Below are 21,204 nucleotides of genomic sequence, written 5' to 3' on the forward strand. Positions count from 1 at the left end.
CATCCTCTGTGTTTGGTTCTGAATACGATGGGAGTTTAAAATAAGATGAGTATGCTTTTCTCACTGTAAGACTGGTTCACATGACTGTCTTGATGTAATGCATTCCTGTGACTGTTTTTCCCTTGGCTTTATTGCCTTTATTTTATTTTCTGTCTGTTTAATTTGTCATCTTTCTGAACAGGCGTATATTTCTCAACGCTTTGTATTTGTTATATATATTTATGTTCATCCTTCAATGCATTTTGAAACCAGTGCAACTCTAGCTCTCTCTGAAATCAGTCTTATTTATTGATCTCTTTTCTCTCTAGGAATGCTTTTAACCTATTTGACCATATTTATATTCCTTTGTGTGCAGGTGCTACCATGTTATTACTGGTAGTACTGCGTTAGTACTGGCACAATTCCCAGTGGCCGATCTCATCTGCCACCAGTTGACTCTGTTCCATAGCTTCATTGTGCCCATGTGGATTGAGTGACATTTGGTGATCTGAATGATTTTTAGTGGCTTTGCAACTCTGATATTACATTTTGTTAGTTTTCATTCAGTCACTGATTTATTGAGTGATTCAGCGCATCAAACACGGTGATGTCACTGTTTGCGTAAACAACCCCTCTGTAATTTTTTTTTTTTTTTTTTTAAAGAAATGTTTTTTTATTTTATTTTATTTTTTTAGAAGTGACTCAGTGGCAGTGTAACACTAATGTAGGGAGGGTTGTTGAATTGTTTTTTTTGTTTTGGGTGGGGGGAGGGGGGGCTCACTGTATTGTGTACTGATATCTTGTACAGTTCTTTAACACACTTTAACTTTATTTACAACAGTATTTGTGTATATTTTATGAAGTAATGATGATAATAAAAAGATCCACGCACATATTGTTGTCAATGGCTATTTGCTGTCCCTCTATACTTTCAGAATTTCAGTAAATGGAGCCCTTATTTACCTTGTATATCATCACCGTTTGTCTTGGAAGTCAATTCCGCAAACTATACTGTTGACACACTTGGCTTGACTGCGTATCCTTCGCATGCTAATTCTAAACTTGACTTCATTAAAATCATTCATTGAGAATCTTGGTTGCCCTCTTGCCTCTGGCAGAAATTTGTAATGTGACCACTTAGACTTCATGTATTTCACGTTAATCCACGTAAACAAGGCATCCTCGCCTAGATGACGCGCGACAAAGATGGTTGCGTCACTGTACAGGAGCAGTGGGGTTCCGTCAATGCGCTTGCGTAAAGAGCAAGCAGGCAGATTGTAATCCCAGTGGAGCGGATTCAGTCGGAGAGCTGGGAGAGCGGAATGGACGGGTGGTGCGTGACGTTTCACCAGCAAAAATAGGAGAAGAATACGATTATGATTTAGTCTCACCCACTTAAATCAAACCTAACTACTCGCTGTTTAAATGGGTCAACTTTTCCGAGACGTCGGACGCAACCGTTTGTTGGCTATTGATGAGGACTGAACTTGGATTTGATATCTAGTAACGTTAACGTTATAGTTAGGTAAATAGGCTCTCCCCTCTCGCTAGCTTGCTAACGGACTTGGTAGCCACTAGAACATAAACATGGATGACGGGAAAATGATTTCTTTGTGGACCTTGAACTAATTATTCTGATTTTATAAATTGTAAATTAACGTTAGTTCTTAAACTTAACAAACGTTGGTTGCGCTGCCCAGTTTTTTTCCTCAAAATTAATAATGGCTTGTTCGTTTTGTTATCCTAGTAACGTTAGCTAACTAATTAAGTTTACAGCAGTTTGTGAGACTGGTAATACTTATGGTAGCCACCGAACTCGGTCTGTGCTTAACTAGACAGGTTTAGGCTAATTCATTAGCACAGATAGCCATATTTTGGCAAGCACTTTCGCTAAATTGGCTCATACTAGGAAAACAATCATTGGACTAAGCATTAACGTTACTATTCGCCCTGAATTAATCTGGGAAAGCCCAGCTAGAATCGCCAACTTGCTAGCTACCATTATTTTTTACATTGTCTGAATGACTAGATTCAATCTACGTTGACTGCGCTGGAAGTTTACGATCTATCTAAGGTAAGATTTATTTAGCTAACGTTTTTAACATATTCTCGGACAGCTAACGTTAACTGGTATGCGCTAAATTAGGTAGCAGTTTTACCAAGTTAACAGCTGACGTTAAATTATTATTTAGCTAGCGCTCCCTAACTTTACTATGCTTGTTTCATTTAGGAAAACCTCGGCGTTTGCTAAACTTACTCACCACTCGGCACTGCCCTGGGCAAGTCAAAGATTTCGCCGTGTGTCGGGAGTTAGTGTCGGGTAACGTTATCCCTACAGTGTTTAATATAACATAGATGGCTAACGTTAGTGAAGCCGAGTGAGCAAAACTGCCATTGATTATTTTACTTAGCCCTTGGCTGTCAGTGATGACTGGCTGTTGTTAATTAGCTGTTAGCCCCTGTAGTTTTAGGTAACTGTTATATATGTTAGCTACAATATTGCATTCATTTAAAACATATTCTGATTACAAAATGGATGGTAATTAGGCAGTGCTGGGTAGGTCTAGATAATCTGGAACCCATCAGATGAGGTAAGGCAGTATTTTAAGGTTAGGTACGAGCAACCTAGGCTAACGTGAATAATATCAACTAGCTAACGTTGGCTAAATAAATGTATTTATCGAATGCACACATTTCACTTTACATTTTGGTGAATATTTAGCTGCTATTTTAATGCTTGTAGCCATGTTAGCTAAGCAGACGACAAAGCTTCTAGCTATAATTATTGTCGGGTTAATAGAATTATAGTCAAGTGTGTGTCTCCTAGAGTAGAAGTTGTCCATCATGTCTTACTATTTGAAATGCACAGATTTCTTTCTATATAGTGCCACATAAAATGGTTTTTCACTGCCATGGTCCGTATTTCTTTCCTTTGGACATTGGTATATTTCCTTTTCATTGGTATATTGTTGTTAATTGGGTTTTAGGACTTTAGGGCGCCATAAGGCCACATTTAATTTTAGTCCATTTTTCAGTCCAACATTGCATTGTAGATGCGTGTCACCAACTTTTTTGCCTTTTAATTGAAACGAATGTTCTCGTTGCAATATAGTGATATGGAGATTATAGTGTATTTGCTAATCTCCACCTCGATTAAAAAAGTGGGCTCTTGCATAGATTGCTGTTGCATTGAATTGGCACTGGAAGATGTTCGCACTGCGATTTGGGTGAAAGAATGTGGACGGAAGACATGTGAACATGACAGGAGACGGGAGAATTGGCTTATCCTTGTAGTTGTCCGGAACAGAATTGTATTGTTACAGTTTATAACATTAAGATGAATTCATGGCTGAATAGCATTACTAGCTATTAATTAAGAAGGTACAGGTCTCGAGACAAAGCAAACATGGAACTGAAGTTGAGGTCACAATTCCAAAATTACGTTTCTTAATGAAGAGGCAAGGTTTATGCACCTTCATCGAGCAAGGCCCTGGGTTGCCATGGTTTTAGCTTCTCGATAAATACTTTTTATTATTTTTCATTTATCTCAGTTTTCCTTACCTGTCTACTATTCTGTGTATGTGCCCTTTGCCCATTTTTATTCATAATTTGTTTCCAGTCTTGTTGTCCATGTTTTTGACTGGCAGGCAACATGAGCAAAGGAATGTCAAATTTAGCCATGCAAATTAGATTTATTTTACTTATTAAGTTAAGGTGTTACTTGCTTCTACTAATACAACTATCATGTGAAAAGACCATAGCTTCAATTCAGTGGCTAACAAAGATGAAGTCTGGTTTCCCCCCCAAACAACAGTGTTGGAGACTGTTTAACAGTTATTGCTTACTAGTTTTTTTAGATAGAGTAATATAGATGTAAATAGCTTCTGACTATTGACGGCTCTTGGCAGTATTTGTTTGCTCGGAGACTGCACATCCACATTAAGTCAGTCTTTGTGTGTTTATTTTAGTGTGTTTCAAAGCCTTGGGACAGAGAAAATCAAGCTCCTGTCAGGACCATATCTACAGCCTTGTAGCTGATGCTGCCTTGGAGCTCTGTTACCTAATGTCTCTTCAGAGTCACTGAGGCAGATTCATTGTTGTTTATTTTTGCTTCCGTGTCTTTTGTCTTCTGCCCAAAATTTGGGTCACTGTCCTGTGGCTTAGTCCTTCTGACTCAAGTCACATTATTGAAAATCTCCTTTAACCACACGGGTCATTAAGTTTCACCTTTTTTTTTTTTTTTTTGTGCAACAAAAATAGGCATGTACGTAGCTAACAACGGAGCAGCAATTACCAAGGCTGGCAACAACAGAGAGAGAGAGAGAGAGAGAGAGAGATATATTGCCAAGTAGGAGAATAGAGGATACTTTACATTTACTTCACAGTTATTTAGCTGACGCTTTTGTCCAAAGCGAATTGATTGAATACATTGGGCAAAATATAAAAAATAACTTGCTGGCATTTTGTGTTGTTCCCTGTGGCCGAGACTACAAACATGGCTTCAAGCACTTCCCACCTCAGTGTGTCCTCCTTGAGGATGGGCCATGTTTATAGTGGGCAGCTTAATTAGTCAATCGCCTCCTTCCTTCTTAATCTTCACTCAAACATTATGTGAGCCTGGCAGGGGTTCATCAGCAGGACATCAGCTGTCTGTGTGGTCAGTAGCAGCTCAGCTGGTGGATTTTCAGGGTTCTGAAGAAGAAAAACTTGCATGTTTTTCCGAACTCCTCCATTGCATTGTTATTTGCAGGTGGTAGACACATGGCAGGTCTGTGCACTCAAGACAACCAATTACTGCACTGCACAGACCTGCACTTTCCCCCTGCGGTTATGAGGCTGCTGGTGCATCAACATTTCCCCGTCGCTCGTAAAGTAATTGGGCAAATCCGGTGTTTGTGTGATCAGCCATTATGGAGTCAGGGAGGGTCCGTCTGCCCATTTCTCTCTGCATGTCCGGCCACTCACTAGTTTGGGGTTTGACGGCATGGCTATGGCTTTAGAAGAGGTTTGCGCTTTCGTTATTTTGAGATATGTAAATATACGGACAGTCCGAAGTATCACTGAGTCTCAGGTGGAGGTGGATGTGTGAGTAAATCTCTGCCTCTCGCAGATGGACAGGCTGTGGAGGCGTGACGTCCCCCCCGCGGAGCGGTTGGGGAATAACTCCCCTCCGGGCCTGGCCCCGGGACCCCCCTCCACCATGCCCCCCGCGGGCCCGAACATCTCCTGGCTCCCGGAGGCCCCGCGGCTCAGCGCCGAGCAGCCCTTCTTCCTCATGACCACCACTGCCCAGGCCGTGTCCGGCTTCTTCGTCTGGACCGCCCTGCTGCTCACCTGTCACCAGGTAAGGTCGGGTTCGGCTGCTCTTCTTTACTGCTGTGTGGTCCTATTTATAATGCTGGCTATTTGCGCATTTCCTGCAGAAGCAGTTCACTGTAAGTACCCTGGTCGACGGTACCTTGCTCGGAAATGAACTCACAAACTCCTCAGGTTTGAAGACCGGCTGTGTTTTCTAATCAGCACGGCACAGTGTCGGTCATATGGGCTAAGTCCTTGGAGGTGCTTGGTTTGGTTCACTCCTGGTACTCGTTAGCTTGGGGGGGTAAAAGTATGTGTTTTTCTCCTCCAGGCAGATGGATTAATTTGCTGCTCTCTCCATTCTGCTGTGTGTTCTGCTCAGGATTAGTCTGTCAGGCCTTGTTGACGTGTCCTGAAAAGGCTGAGCCGCAGGGCTCGAATTGTTTGCAGACCGATTTCTCTCTGGATGGGTGCTCAGACGCTCGCTTTCCACTGCCCCTGCTCATCATAACGTTTAGAGGGAGTGCCCGCCCCATCTCTCTTATGACGGCATTCATCAAAGGGTTAAAGATGGGTTGCTGTCATAACGACAGGCACACCTACTTGTCCGTGACATCAGGGAGCAGAGGTTGCCTAGCAACACAGAGCAGTTTATAATTCTCTGTGTGCATTTCACCAGACATGTACACGCTCACTTAGAAAGGTGATGCACTTTCTATTGTATGAAATGAAGAGAACGGGATGGCCAGTCGGTGCAAAGGAACAGCGTACACTCTGCTCTGTTCTTTGCTAGTAACTCTCATTATTAAATTGGCAGCATGTCAGACTGACAAAAACATGCTGTACCCTCTTGTTTGCAACATAGCCAGCTTACTTTTAGGTTTCGTTGTCATTGTTGGTATTGCTTTAGAAAAGATGGAAGTCCATATTATGAGTGGTGGGTATGAATGCATCTGTGCCATTTTATACTGCCACCTATTGCATTAGCAAAAACAATGGTGAGCCCTCGCACTGAAAGGTTAGGGCTTTATTCTGGTGTACGTAGAGCCGTGTGGGCATCTGTGTGAAAGGCAGTGATGCTGCTGTCAGTATCACACAGCAGTGTGGGCGTCTGTGTCAGTATCACACAGCAGTGTCTGTGTGAACGGCAGTGAAGCTGCTGTCAGTATCACACAGCAGTGTCTGTGAAAGGCAGTGAAGCTGCTGTCAGTATCACACAGCAGTGTCTGTGTAAAAGGCAGTGAAGCTACTGTCAGTATCACACAGCAGTGTCTGTGTAAAAGGCAGTGAAGCTACTGTCAGTATCACACAGCAGTGTGTGTGTAAAAGGCAGTGAAGCTGCTGTCAGTATCACACAGCAGTGTGTGTGTAAAAGGCAGTGAAGCTGCTGTCAGTGTCACACAGCAGTGTGTACCTGAGCGGTGGAGTTTCAGAGGGAGTATGTATCAAAGCATGGCCTGAGTGAGGGGGAGGCGTGCGTTTGAGTGCAGTGCAGCCCCAGGCGGGCTCTCTCTCTCTCTCTCTCTCTCTCTCTCTCTCTCTCTCTCTGTCTCTCTGTCTCTCTGTCTCTGTCTCTGTCTCTGTCTCTGTCTCTGTCTCTGTCTCTGTCTCTGTCTCTGTCTCTGTCTCTTCAACAGCGCCAGTGTGAGCACAGCTTCATGTTCTGCACAAGCACACGGCCTAATGCAGTCCTCAGGTCTCTGTCATGTCCCCGGTGTCATAAGGCGAACGTCTTTAACAATAATAATGCTGCATCATCACTTAGACTACATTGGCATGCAGCTGATCAAGTTTTGAGATCATACTCTGATTTCAGGCCGCGTTGTCTTCTAGTTTTTATCTTAATTTTTATTCCTCCTTTGTTATTTATCGTTTGCCAGTTCACTGATTTAAATCTGGCCGAATGTGTTATTGTTCCTTCATATGTTGCCACGGTGGGTCGATGTGTTCGGTGGGTGAAGGTGCTCCTCTCCCCTGCGTTAGATCTACATGCACCTGAGATATTACAGCTCACCCAACGAGCAGAGGCACATCGTGAGGATCCTCTTCATCGTGCCCATCTACGCCTTCGACTCCTGGCTCAGCCTGCTCTTCTTCACCAACGACCAGTACTACGTCTACTTCGACACGGTGCGCGACTGCTACGAGGGTAAGGCCCCCCGCCGTGTCTGCCATACCAGCCGCTGTTCTGCTCCAGACTGCAGGTGGCGCTGCAGGCCACGCCGCTGCTGACTATATGGGGTGTCACCCACAGCTCAAACTAAGGCTGTAATGTGTATATGTGAAACCAAGGGTTTGCTTAGCTTATCAAGAGCTGTGTTTTTGTTTATCACCAGGGGTGGGGGAAAGCTCTATGAAGTTTGGCCAAATGCCATTGCCTTCTCAATGCTCTAGCTACTGTACGCGTGGAATGGAAAGTTCTAGTTCAGCTGGTGTGGGAGTTCTCTGGCTGGCGTTCAAACGGCGAGGGGAAAGAGAGAGACACGCACAAGCCTTGTTCTCGAAAAGGCAAAACATGACCCTCGGAGTCGTTCGGAAATGAGATCGCAGCCCTTCCCCAAGAATATGTTTAAAAAAAGGCTGCCTTTCATCTTTCAGAGTTGATCATGGTCAGAGATTCCAGGGAGGCCAGCCAAGCTGCCTATGCAGGCTGGCTTTTTTCTTTTAGCTGTACAGACTCTGGTGCCCTCTCTGTGCTGGATATGAAGGTTTTTTTTACCCCTCATAAAAGGTACCTTGTTTTCAAAGATGCAAGCAAATGACTGATTGACTTATCAGCCCAGCCTTTTTCCACAAGGTTTCTCAAAATAATTATTCCGATTATTTCATAGATGCCATCGTTGCTGTCAGACTAAAATTGTTATTGTGTCATGATAGTCGCTCATTTAAACTGCAGGTAAAAGTAAGCTTTAAACGTCTTGTTTGTAAGTATATATTGTGACGATGTGAAGAAGTCTTTGAGCTCAGCTTGGATCAGCACTGGCCTGCAGTGAATGCATTACAGTGATGAGTGCAGTCTTTAAGTATCCCTATGGCCCATATGAAAGTGATGAGAAGAGATTGCCCTTAGTCCATTAGCCCTTCTTATAGTAGCTCGTGTGTAAGCTTGATTTAATCTTTCAGTGTATCGAGTGTCACGCTAAAAGTGTTATTGGAAAATATTGAACCTGTGGATCCTTCCAGCATCAACAAGGATCTTGCCAGTTTGCGAACCATTCGTTGTCCTCCCGATTCTCTTTCACGAGTTTGTTTTCTGTATTTTTTAGGATAATAGAGTCCTCCCGGTAAACCGTAGCTACTCTTTTGTGTTCTGGCTCTCTATGCTTGTGCTGGTTGTTGATTGTGCTTATTGGTCGGCTGACAGGCGTTGAAGTGTGTGTATGCGCATAATCAGGCTGGTGATATGTCATGGTCATGGCTGTGGACCTGCTGGTGAAAGGAGGAGGGGGGGGGGTGCTTTTGTTATCCTATGCTGAAAGGCAAAGGCTTCTGCCAGCACTGCACTCACTTCTGTATTTCCATCAGCAGAGATGAGGGGAAATATGCCGTCTCCTTCATCACTCTGCGTTATTTCATTACTCACTGTGTGAGAACATACTCAGGCAAATGTAAAGTTACATTTTAACCCCTTGAAGAAATATTTTTTTAAATTCTAAGTCCGTTAAGAACGTTCTTAATTGCATATTTGTGATCTTGCGCCCTCTTAAGCACACGATACATTTTGTATCTTGGCTTGTATCTGTTATGCTTGGCTTGTTTTGTGGGGCCATGTGCAGTGCACGCCCCATTCAGGACTTCATAAAAAAACTTTCGTGTGTGTGCTAACATGTTGGTCATTGCGATGTATACGTTGACTGATATCAAGCGCATACATGCAGGAATAATAGACTGGAGCCTGTGTGAATGCATGGTTTATGTATGCATGCGTATGTGTGGGAACTCCGTTTCGACCCCGGTGACAGATGGCCCTCTCCGTCTCTCAGCCTCTGCGAGGGCGGCCATTTTTGTCCTCTTATTGTTCCAAGGCCTGCTGGGATGGCTGGGCTGGGTAAGCCTGTTTCCTAGCAACGGTGTGCGCACCGCAGCCTAGCAAAGAGGTTTAAAAAAAAAAAACACTCCTACACGGATGAACTTATAAATCACTCGGCCATTCGGCTGCGCTGACCTACTGTATTCCCATGGCAACGACACTGGTAATCCGGAGGGCCTTGGTAAGTTACGGGAGTTTCATGCACTCCTGGGCGCCTGTGTGGTCAGTGTATGTCCCTGGCGCAACTTAAACCCATGGAATGCCAGAGAATGGGCCCACTGCTATGCCTATGGTCAGTAGGTGGCAATCACATTACAAAGTGTTATTTGGTAACGTTAATGATTTAACGTAGGATGACTGATTTAACATTGTGAGAGTGTGTGTGTGTGTGTCTGTTATAGCTCTGCCTGCAGCACACACTCACAAGTACAGCTGCTCCCTGCTCAGCACGTATGATTGGCAGCAGGCAGCAGCAGCCCCAGGGCTCGAGTGCTCTATATAGAGCCCCAGTGTAATGCTCACACATTGCTGAACACAGCAGGACAGCAGCAGAGACCAGCACTGCCACTGTCTGTCTGTGTGAAAGTGCAGAGTCTGCCTGTGTGTGAGCACTCTTGTCTGTCTGTGTGTGAGAGAGTGCGCGCCCCCTAGTGACCACCACGGACCACGTGTCCTGAGGCTGCTCAACTTAGGAATTCAGTGGTCCTATGAATGGAAGCAGCAAACTCTGTCTTCTAACTTCATGTCAATTTCAGTTGACAACTATGTCAACTTGTGGCGTTTCTAAGTCTTAGTGCCACCATTGTCAAGCACCCCCTGCCTGGTCTCATCTACAACTTGTGTGCCACATTGGACAATAGCGTCTATGTGGGAGTTAATGGAAATATTCTTTCTCCACCAAAAATGTGTATTCTGTCATAGCAACAAGAGAAGCAACAGCCCGAAGGTATAACAAAAAACGCTGTTCACTGAACTGTGAAATAAACCAGAGAGATCGAGAAAGAAAATTACAACAAGCCGTGGATTTTATTGACCAGCTAGAAAATCGCCTTCATGAAAATAATCTGAAACTTTTGAATCTACCGGAGTCAGTAGAAAAGGACATAAGAATGAGTCTGTTCCTGGTTGAAACTTAACTCAAATGCACCAGGCAAGATCAATAGAGCGCAGAAAAGTATTTAAATCTGAAACAAACACTTTTTGAACCCAGGTGTGGAAATATACACGCAAAAGGAAAGTCCATCAGCTATGTGCAATACCCCACTGATGTTTTTTGCCATTCTCTGCCTTTCCTTCTGGTTTGTTTATGATCCAGGAAAAGCATAGTTTTACCTGTTTTACATTTGCAACTCAATATATCGTTTCAAATTAAAGTAAAACTTCATTTTTTGTATTTTCACCTAGATTATTTTGTGGCACTTAAACTAATTGTATTGGCATTAAAGGAAGCAAGACACTTACAAGACAATACCATTTACTAGTATTGTTATGAGGCCTTAAATGGAACAATACATAAATGGATGAGGATTGGCATCTGTGCCGAATGGGGTTAATAATATAATAATAACTTAAATGATAAATGTGTAAGATGGTTTATTATGCTAAATGTAGCTGAAATGTTTCAAGTACAATATTTCACAATTCAAAAATTTGGAGCCAAGTAAGAACAAGTAACAAGGAGCGCTTCTTCATTTGTGAAGATCTTGCAGGCAGAGATAAGCATGTCAGAGTCTGTTCCTGTTCTGTAGTTCCGCAGTGTGGGCGGTTTCCCCACAGTGGATGAAGGGACATAATTACTCCCTGGCAGGAGAGAGAGACTCGTAAATGCTGTTGGGTTGTAAAATCCACATTTTCTTGGCTTGCGTTAGCCTCATGCTCTAATGTGTTCTGTGATGTAGCTGTTGCAGTCGATCGATAAACATGAATCACGTTGTGCCACACTGTTACTCAGAACAACCCGGCTCTGCTGTAGGGGCCCTGTGCTGAGCGCCCAGCGTGGAGAATGCCCCTGGCTCCCACCGCTGACCCCGCACTTGTGCGTCTGTCTCCCTGCAGCGTTTGTCATCTACAACTTCCTCAGCCTGTGCTATGAGTACCTGGGAGGGGAGAGCTCCATCATGTCTGAGATCAGAGGGAAGCCCATCGAGTGAGTGTCCACGGGAATGAAGGCTGTGGAGAGTGCCTCTCCCACAGTGCAGCTCTGTGCCTTTCACTGTTCACTTCATCTTTTCCATCCTCCTGCCGCCCCTGACTAAGCCTCCTGTTCTGCCGCAGATCCAGCTGTGTGTATGGGACCTGCTGCCTCTGGGGAAAGACCTACTCCATCGGCTTCCTCAGGTTCTGTAAGCAGGTAAGAGGCTCCATCTCTCTCTCTCTTTCTCCCTCTGTTGTGCCATTGCATGGCTCTGTCCTAACCGTATACTTGTTCTTAATTGGCTCTCTGTATCTCCCGGTCACCCAGGCAACCCTGCAGTTCTGTGTGGTGAAGCCCTTGATGGCCATGGTCACTGTCATCCTGCAGGCATTCGGAAAATACCGGGACGGCGACTTCAAGTACGTCCCTGGGCTGTAGCGGCCTGTCACTTAGCATCTATGCTCTGCGTTCCTATACTGCTCTGGGAATGTCAATGAGCTGTAATCTGCAGCCAGTACATGTATGCTTACATCCACTCAGTGACCAGTTTATTAGGTATATCTGTACAGCAGTTCGAATATCTAATCAGCCAATGAGCTGAATGCATAAAAGCATGCAGACATGGTCTGCCAGAACCATAAGTGGTTCAGAAACTGCTGATCTCCTGGGATTTTCATGCACAACAGTCTCTAGAGTTTACAGAGGAGAGGAGAATGGCCAAACAGGCTCAAGCTGACAGGAAGGCAACAGTAACTCAAATAACCATGTGCTACAACAATGGTATTCAGAAGAGCATCTCTGAATACACAACATGTCGAACCTTGAAGTGGGCACAGCAGCAGAAGACCAATAGTCAGTCAGTCAATAAGTCTGATAAATGCCTCATAGAGTGGTCACTGAGTGCTTATCACCAGTTGTACATCATGGTTTTGTCAGAGTAAGTCACATTTTGGACCGAAATGAGCATTTTAGATCTCATTGAGCTTTCTTTTGATATGTCGCGTGGCAAAAGAAAGGATGTGCCATTATTAACTGCTTTGAAAATGGTTAAGAACCGAAAGACTCATCCCAAAAACATTGTTTCATTAAAACATTTGTTTTGGCTCTCCGGTAAAATGTGGAAAATGGCACTCGCGCCCCATGTCCACCGAAGGCTCAGTATATACTCTCGTGTGCACGGTGCCTTGTTGCAGTCATGTCTGTGAGGACGTGGTGATGGCTAAAGCTGTGTGTGTTTGTGCTGTGCTCCTCCTCCACAGCGTGGCCAGTGGGTACCTGTACGTCACCATCGTGTACAACATCTCGGTCAGCCTCTCTCTCTACGCGCTCTTCCTCTTCTACTTCGCCACCCGCGAGCTGCTGGTCCCCTACAGCCCCGTGCTCAAGTTCTTCATGGTCAAATCCGTCATCTTCCTGTCCTTCTGGCAGGGTGAGCAGCCCCTCTGACGCGTTCATCCCACGCGCACACGCGTGCGTCTGCGTGCGCCCTGTTCAGGCGTGTGTGTTCATCCCACGCGCACACATGTGGGTCTGCGTGCGCCCTGTTCAGGCGTGTGTGTTCATCCCACACGCGTGCGTCGGCGTGCGCCCTGTTCAGGCGTGTGTGTTCATCCCACACGCGTGCGTCTGCGTCCGCCCTGTTCAGGCGTGTGTGTTCATCCGTAGTTCATCCGTAGTCAGTGAAGTCCATGCTGGGCTGCAGACTCAAGAGCGCCTCCTCTCTGCGGCACAGAGAGTCCATCTCTTCCAGCTGCTCACAATGCGCCTGAACCACCTGTGCTGGGCCCAGCCCCTCTCTGCGTGAGTGTGTGGTTCCAGCGAGGCACAGGAATGAGGAGGTCACGGACACATACAAGAAAGCTTGATTCTAGGCTTTTGTTTGCCTTTAGAATCTCGTATTTGCTTTTGCAAACCTGAGGACCATAGCTGTGCCAATTAAAGTCATGGAAGCTATTATGAGGCTGATAAATAAAAGAAAAGAAAAAAATAGAGATATTGGCCAAATAATAGGCTATGGTCTCATGTTGACATACGGCGATAATCAACTCCAAAGGCAATCAAAGGCCTGGAATCAAGCCTAGATACTGAAAGCTTTCTTGTACCTGCACTAAGGAAGCGATTGAATACACCTGACTAAAAATTGGGTGTCACTGTCCAAATACTTATGGACTGCAATATCTGTTCTGGGATTTGGGGCGCATTGTCCTTTGACAGTTCCTGACTTCATTAATGCACTGTTATCCTGTAGCAGTGAGTATATTAAGCATCATTGTTGTTCAGCCGAGTGTAAGTGGCTGCAGTCATTGTTGTTTGTTCACTGCCTGTCTGTTTAGATCTGTTTTTTTTATGTCAATGGCCTCCTTAAATGAACTCTTTTAGGTGTAACCTCACAAATATGTGATTAGAATATTCTTAGCTGAACATTTTACTGCTGGTGTAACAATCACTGCTGGCAATTGAAGTTCTTGAGTTCTGGAACGCTGACTTCAAATAAAAAAACATTCCAAAAAACCTGCTCTACAAAGGGTGGAATGGAAGGAATCTCTCTCACCTTTCATGGGTTGCTGACTTGGTTTATGGTTGCTTTTGTGCCACAAAGCAGCACTTCTCCAGTTTGCTCATACTGACATTGTGGTGGACCCACCCTGACCCCTGAGTGTGTGACTGTGTGCCCCCCAGGCATGTTGCTGGCCATCCTGGAGAAGTGCGGGGCCATCCCCAAAATCAGCTCCGTGGCGGTAACTGTGGGTGAGGGCACTGTCGCCGCCGGCTACCAGAACTTCATCATCTGCGTGGAGATGTTCTTCGCCGCCCTGGCCCTGCGCCACGCCTTCACCTACAAGGTCTACATGGATAAGAGGCTGGACTCCCAGGGTAAGGGCCTGGGGAGGGGCAACCACTGCGTGCATGCAGGGTGAAGAGATGTTTGTGTCCAGACTGATCCTGAGCTCGCAGCACTAATCCTGTGTGTGACTAATGATCTGAACGCACCTGCTGAGGCCAGGATCAGAGATGGAGAGTGAGTCCGGGCTCAGGCCTAATCGCCCTGGCCCTGGCAGTTCTGTAGTCCAGCCTGTGACAGTCTTAAACGCATTGGTGCCGGGTCCTTGTGCTGGATTGAGTGCCTCCATCTGCAGGAAGTCCTTGGCTCGTACCCGTACTTGTAGTGGTGAAGTAAATGTGAACTCGGCCACGCTGGTTTGGTGTAAGTGCTGATGACAGCACTGAGGGGTGTTGTCTGTATGAGTGTTGGAGATGTGGTGTGTAGATTGAGGTGCTGAGGGGTGTTGTCTGTATGAGTGTTGGAGATGTGGTGTGTAGATTGAGGTGCTGAGGGGTGTTGTCTGTATGAGTGTTGGAGATGTGGTGTGTAGATTGGGGTGCTGAGGGGTGTTGTCTGTATGAGTGTTGGAGATGTGGTGTGTAGATTGGGGTGCTGAGGGGTGTTGTCTGTATGAGTGTTGGAGATGTGGTGTGTAGATTGGGGTGCTGAGGGGTGTTGTCTGTATGAGTGTTGGAGATGTGGTGTGTAGATTGAGGTGCTGAGGGGTGTTGTCCGTATGAGTGTTGGAGATGTGGTGTGTAGATTGGGGTGCTGAGGGGTGTTGTCTGTATGAGTGTTGGAGATGTGGTGTGTAGATTGAGGTGCTGAGGGTGTTGTCTGTGTGAGTGTTGGAGATGTGGTGTGTAGATTGAGGTGCTGAGGGGTGTTGTCTGTATGAGTGTTGGAGATGTGGTGTGTAGATTGAGGTGCTGAGGGGTGTTGTCTGTATGAGTGTTGGAGATGTGGTGTGTAGATTGAGGTGCTGAGGGGTGTCTGTATGCTGCTCTTACCTGCAGCTCTGCTAATGAATTTTCTTCCTTTCCCATGCTGCTGTGGTGTTGCACTTGGTCTTCTCACTAATCTGTGTTCTCTCTTTCTCTCTCTCTCTCTCTCCCTCCCTCCCTCCCTCATTCATGTTCGGCCTGCTTGTTTTTTCTCCTGTCGCTCGGCTCCTGCTCCCATCCTGCTATCTCTCTCTCTCTCTCACCACACCACTACTATCTCTTCTCTTCCAAAATCCCTCACTTTTCATTTTCTCCCACTTCACCTCCTTGTGTTAACGCTCTCCATTCTTTCCCTAATTCTTTCCCCTATTCCAATAATTTTTCCTTCATTTCTCCCTCCCTCCCTCCCTCCCTCTTTCTGCCCTCTCTCTTCTCCTCCCCTTTCTCTCTCCTCCTCTTACGCTGCATGGTTTCAGACCCAGTTCCGACATACGGACAGTACGGTAGGTTTCTCTCGGTGTCTCCCGTTTTGCCGAACCCCTACCCCTCCCTTAATTTTGTTTCCAGTTTGTCTAAACGTTGTTTCTTTTGTTCACTCTGTGTATCTATGATTTAAGCAGGCTGGGACATTGTGTGTGTGTGTGTGTGTGTTACCCGTGGCAGTGTTGCCGTGTCCCACGTGTGCTGCACAGCCCTCCTTTTATTCCCTGTTTTTATTTTTATTTTTATTTTTATTTTTATTTTTATTTTTATTTTTATTTTCCCCTCCTGGGTGCGGAATGGCCACTGCACTCGCCACAAGCCCAGCTGCTGATGTAGAGCGCAGCGAGCATGCGCTGTCCTCCTAAACCGCGGCTCGGCCCAGCTCGCACAGACCTGAGCCGGAGGAAGATGCTTCACGCTGTGGGCCCATTCACACACTAAAACAGAGCCTTAGAGGGATAGCACAACCTTTTGGGAAATTGTCTTTTTGGCTCTCTTACCCATAGTAAGACTATGAGGTTGATAACAATTTTATCCCTGTGCGTCTTGTGCTAAAGTATAAGAAAATAAAAAAATTAGTCGCGGGGCTGCCAGGTTTGCGGGTTACTGACTTGCACTTCCACTGCCACTCTCACTGCAGCCTATAGTACTGCATACCTGGCATGCTTCAAGCCACTCTGCACAGCTACGAATGCACCTTCCAGCATCTCTAAACAAGTTATTTACACTTGCATTTTAGTAGTTATTACAAAAACAGAAAAGCAATATCTTGGTTATTTTAGTGGCCTCTAAATTCAAAACTATAATTGACACAACTATGCATCCATCCACTGGGCACAGTGATTAGTAGCAAAAGCTGGACTGTCCCTTTAACAGATCCTGTGGGGCTCACCAATGCACTGAAGCAGTGCTGTACCCGGATGAGCCACCCAGCAGCCCTGTGGTGTAGCTCTGCGGTGTAGCCCTGCGGTGTAGCTCTGTGGTGTAGCCCTGTGTGTGTACAGTGCTGGCTCTGAGTCTCTGTTTGCACCCTCCAGGCCGCTGTGCCCCCATGAAGAGCATCTCCAGCAGCCTGAAGGAGACCATGAACCCGGGGGACATGGTGCAGGACGCGATACACAACTTCTCCCCGGCCTACCAGCAGTACACGCAGCAGTCCACCCTGGAGCAGCGCTCCGGCCCCCCCGTGTCCCGCAGCCACAGCACCGCCAGCGCCCGCGACAACGAGAAGACCCTGCTGCTCAGCTCCGACGACGAGTTCTAGAGCTCACACGGCCCCACCGCGCGGCACAGCCACACGCACACGCACGCGCACGCACGCACGCACACACAGACAACACTCAGTCACACACACACACACACGCACACGCACATGCACACACACACACACAGACACAACACTCAGTCACACACACACACACACACACACACACACACTCAGTAACACACACACACACACACACACACACACACTCAGTAACACACACACAGTCACAACATTCAGTCACACACACATACACACACACACACACACACACTCAGTAACACACACACACACACACACTCAGTAACACACACACACACACACTCAGTAACACACACACACACACACTCAGTAACACACACAGTCACAACACTCAGTCACACACACACACACACACAGTCACAACACTCAGTCTCTCACACACACACACACACACGCACACACTCAGTAACACACACACACACACACACACACACACACACACACACACAATCACAACACTCAGTCACACACACACAGTCACAACACTCAGTCTCACACACACACACACACAGTCACAACACTCAGTCACAACAACACTACCGCAGGCCCACAGGACCAGGCAGATAGAGCGCGTGCATACACACACACACACTTACCACGGAGGCACAGTGCTGTGTGCTTCTTTACTCTCTTCAGTCACACACACATGCCGGGAAAGCAACTGGACTCGACGCGGTACGTTTTTGGAAGTGCCACAGCAAAACAAAAAACTGCCACCCTTCACGAACATACGCACAAACTTGTGCACACACATGCACGCACTCTCTCACGCATGCACACACACACACACGCACGCACCAATACACACCAATGCTGTTCAGTAATATGCTGCACAGATGTATGATTTTTCTTTCTTTCTTTTTTTTTTTTTTTTTAAATCTTCGTTTTTACTCTGCAGTGGGTTCCCCGGGCAATCCATAAGTTCTGTAACTTAGACACAGCTCTATACAGAAGGTAGAAGCATACACTAAATGCAGAGGCTTTGAATCTGTGCACACACACACACACACACACTGTGCAAACACTCTCTGCACATAAGAGCAAGTAAAGTATGTCTCAGCATATGAAGTGAAAAACAGACCAAAACCAGGCTCCCACATTTAGGGCAATACGAACACGATGTCATGAGATATGACGTAAAGGCCAAAGCTGGCACGGATTAATTTAACTCCACTACTCCATTCCCATCGGGCAGAGCTCCTCCACAAATAGATGCCAAATAGAACGGGAGTCTCTCCAAGTGGGATCTTCATATGTAAGGCTTTGCTATCCTTTTATTTCTTCGATTTATTTATTTATTTTCGGGACTGGGTTTCCGCTAAGGTGTCATGCATCTTTGCTTGGAATTAATATTATGCGTGATCTTTTTGTTTTGAGTTTGAATTCCATCCTGAATTTCTCCTGGAACATGCAGTGTTGGCAGTGTCCTTCTCCTTAGAGCAGTCCTGTTCGCTCCTGCAGTGGGAGAGCCTGTTGTCTCTGCTGTTCCTCACCACGTACCTGATCAAGCAGGAGCAGCTGCTTGCAGGGTTGCCTGAGCTCCCCTGGGATTTAGTGTTTGTGTTGGTTGCTGATCTTTAAGGTGAGAACACAGAGGTCACACTGCGCCCCTCCCAGGGCAGGAGTGAGTTTGCAGGAGGAGGGGACACGGGGGGAGGCACAGTGCCCGTTAGCGTTAGCCGTGAGGGAGGGAGAGGCGCAGGGCCTGTTAGCGTTAGCTGTGAGGGAGGGAGAGGCTAGAAGCGCAGGGCCCGTTAGCATTAGCCGTGAGGGAGGGAGAGGCGCAGGGCCCGTTAGCGTTAGCTGTGAGGGAGGGAGAGGCTAGAAGCGCAGGGCCCGTTAGCATTAGCCGTGAGGGAGGGAGAGGCGCAGGGCCCGTTAGCGTGAGCTGTGAGGGAGGGAGAGGCTAGAAGCGCAGGGCCCGTTAGCGTTAGCTGTGAGGGAAGGAGAGGCGCAGGGCCCATTAGCGTTAGCTGTGAGCGAGGAATAGGCGCAGGGCCCGTTAGCGTTAGCTGTGAGCGAGGGAGAGGCGCAGGGCCCGTTAGCATTAGCTGTGAGCAAGGGAGAGGCGCAGGACCTGTTAGCGTTAGCTGTGAGGGAGGGAGAGGCTAGAGGCACAGGGCCCGTTAGCGTTAGCAGCTCAGGACACAGGAGAGCGGGGCTGTCAGAGAGGGCCTGACCAGTTAATGGATTAAGAGAAACAGGCTTAGGGCCTGACTGCAGCGACAGAACTAAGAAGGCAGGATTATAATGGCGTAATTGGGGCATTAGGTGCATGCCACAGATTAAATGGACTTTTGCCAGCATGGTAGACTTGAGACCATTTCAATAAACGGGCAATATAGGATCACCTCACGCAAATTGTGCTGGTTTTATCTTTGTGCAGGCTTATAGCTGGGGGTAGGGATTAACTGCAGTTTCTGTATAAAGCCTATAGTCACAGTTATTTCACCAGCACATTTACTGTAGAACAGACCACATATGATGCACCAAAGTTATATCATACAACAGAACGCATTTTATTTAGCCAAGCTGCTACTTCCGGTTTTCTGCAGTGTAGGAGATATCGCAGTGCCCACTAGAGGGCAGCGATCAGATTTGAGTTTGCTTAGCATTACGCACTTCCATACAGAGAGCCCTGCTGGTCCCACAGTTAGAAATGCAATTATATTTCTTAAGTTTTTTTCTTTCTTTTTTTTTTTTTTTCTTAATCCTCTACTCATCACGTGATGAGTATCAGGTACAGTTTCTCTCAAAGGTTGTGTGTCAATTTAAGGGGACGTTGCTGTGACAGAGTTGAGCCCACACACTGATCACAGAGGACAGGCAGCTACCAAGTGCAGCGTTTACATTTTGTGCGAGATTCAGACATTGCTTATGCACGTGTGAGCGAGCTTTAACTGTATACTGGGGCTCTGTGTGCTACTTCTGACCTGCGGGGGAAGGCTTTCATCAGCTGCTTAAATGTGGGGTCGGGAATCGCCCAAAACCACAAGGCAGAAGATTCTCCAAATACCCGCACTTTGCCCCTGGGTCACTTCTGTGTATATGATTGATACTATTTAGGCCAGTATAATATACAGTGTAACATGCTAATTGGCATATTTTTAAGTGAGGGAAAAAAATTATATTCTTAAATAGGTCTTTATTCCACCCCAACAGGATTGAGAGGATTGGGGAAAAGAGCTGCATATCCTGTAAATGTTGGCTCTGTATCTCTCAGTACATGGCCATTTCTACAAACTCGCACACACAAACACGCATGTATACGTATTGCTGAAGAGTGAAGAAGTTGTAAATAAGGGTTCAAAAGGAAATACTGGAGTAAAATGGATGGTATATGATGTAATGCTCAGAGAAAGCGAATGCTTAGTTTTGTACCATTGTTCAATGCTGGCTTTTATTTTATTTTTTTCTCTTGCTCTTTGTATATTGACACCGCTTCACAGATTCTGCTTTTATTTTTGTCTTTGTGATGTCCAAACAAGCAAAATAAGGATAAAGAAAAGCCAAGAAGAGTAAAGGAAAATAAATATATAGTTTTGTCCTTAACTGTGTGTGTGTGTGTGTCTTTATTCTTTAACTACTGGTGTTTAACCCTAAAGAGTAGTTTTAAAAAAGTCAGTGTTTTAGAACTACATTGCTTTCAATTACTAGTAGTGAGTGTTACATCATCATTAGAATGTTCAGTTAAGATCATTCCTTACAGTTGCATTAGTTATTTAGCTGAAACTTTTATCCAAAGCGACTTAGTTGATTAGACTAAGCGGCAACCAATCCTCCTGGAGCAATGTGGCCCAACAGCACTGATCTTTCTGTGGCCACACTGGGGCTTGAACCACATACCTTCCAGGTTCCAGTCAAAAGCTTAAGCACTAGGAATGTTATTCAGTTTAGATTTAACACTCAGTTAAGATCATTCTAATCATACATGTATGATCTTAGACCTTATAAGGTTAATGTGGGCACACTAAGGCTTGGTCTATCCTGGAGCCTGTGTCTGGCTAGGTCTGCCTTTCCGGTCATAATCTCTGTTCCTGTCCCTAGAGTGATTAAAGAACATGTGTTGGTTTTGCTTGCACTAACCTGAACACTACATAAACGTTCCATTCAATTCAAGTTGTGCAATTTGAGATTCGGTTTTTTTACAAGGTAAAGAATTGACCAATAAAAGATCATCTGACACACTGTACCTCTGTGAGGTCA

At 45.9% G+C, this 21,204-nt stretch overlaps 1 protein-coding gene across 3 annotated transcripts; it reads left to right on the forward strand.

The window, feature by feature from the left end:
- Positions 1-1,275: 1,275 nt before the first annotated feature.
- tmem184ba (transmembrane protein 184ba) lies at positions 1,276-20,550 on the forward strand. 3 transcript variants are annotated; one of them, XM_061232101.1, is made up of 10 exons: positions 1,276-2,053; positions 5,090-5,323; positions 7,261-7,426; positions 11,363-11,453; positions 11,582-11,657; positions 11,769-11,860; positions 12,701-12,870; positions 14,121-14,315; positions 15,686-15,712; positions 16,730-20,550. In XM_061232101.1, exons 2-10 carry the CDS (start codon positions 5,090-5,092, stop codon positions 16,954-16,956), a joined length of 1,278 nt encoding a protein of 425 aa, XP_061088085.1. In that variant the 5' UTR covers positions 1,276-2,053; the 3' UTR covers positions 16,957-20,550. The 3 variants fall into 3 exon arrangements, with proteins under 3 accessions (XP_061088085.1, XP_061088087.1, XP_061088086.1); XM_061232102.1 differs by having other exon boundaries at positions 1,277-1,312; XM_061232103.1 differs by lacking the exon at positions 15,686-15,712.
- The last annotated feature ends 654 nt before the right edge of the window (positions 20,551-21,204 follow it).

This window comes from Conger conger, chromosome 2, assembly GCF_963514075.1.
Source record: "Conger conger chromosome 2, fConCon1.1, whole genome shotgun sequence".
NCBI classification, from domain to species: Eukaryota; Metazoa; Chordata; class Actinopteri; order Anguilliformes; family Congridae; genus Conger; species Conger conger.

What these genes read in the sequence shown, in the direction of transcription:
- tmem184ba (XM_061232101.1), top strand. Translation starts at nt 5,090, where the DNA reads ATGGACAGGCTGTGGAGGCGTGACGTCCCCCCCGCGGAGCGGTTGGGG. An exon ending in TCCTCAGGTTCTGTAAGCAG is followed by an intron (nt 11,658 to 11,768) that starts GTAAGAGGCTCC and finishes CCGGTCACCCAG; the next exon opens with GCAACCCTGCAGTTCTGTGT. An exon ending in TACCGGGACGGCGACTTCAA is followed by an intron (nt 11,861 to 12,700) that starts GTACGTCCCTGG and finishes CCTCCTCCACAG; the next exon opens with CGTGGCCAGTGGGTACCTGT.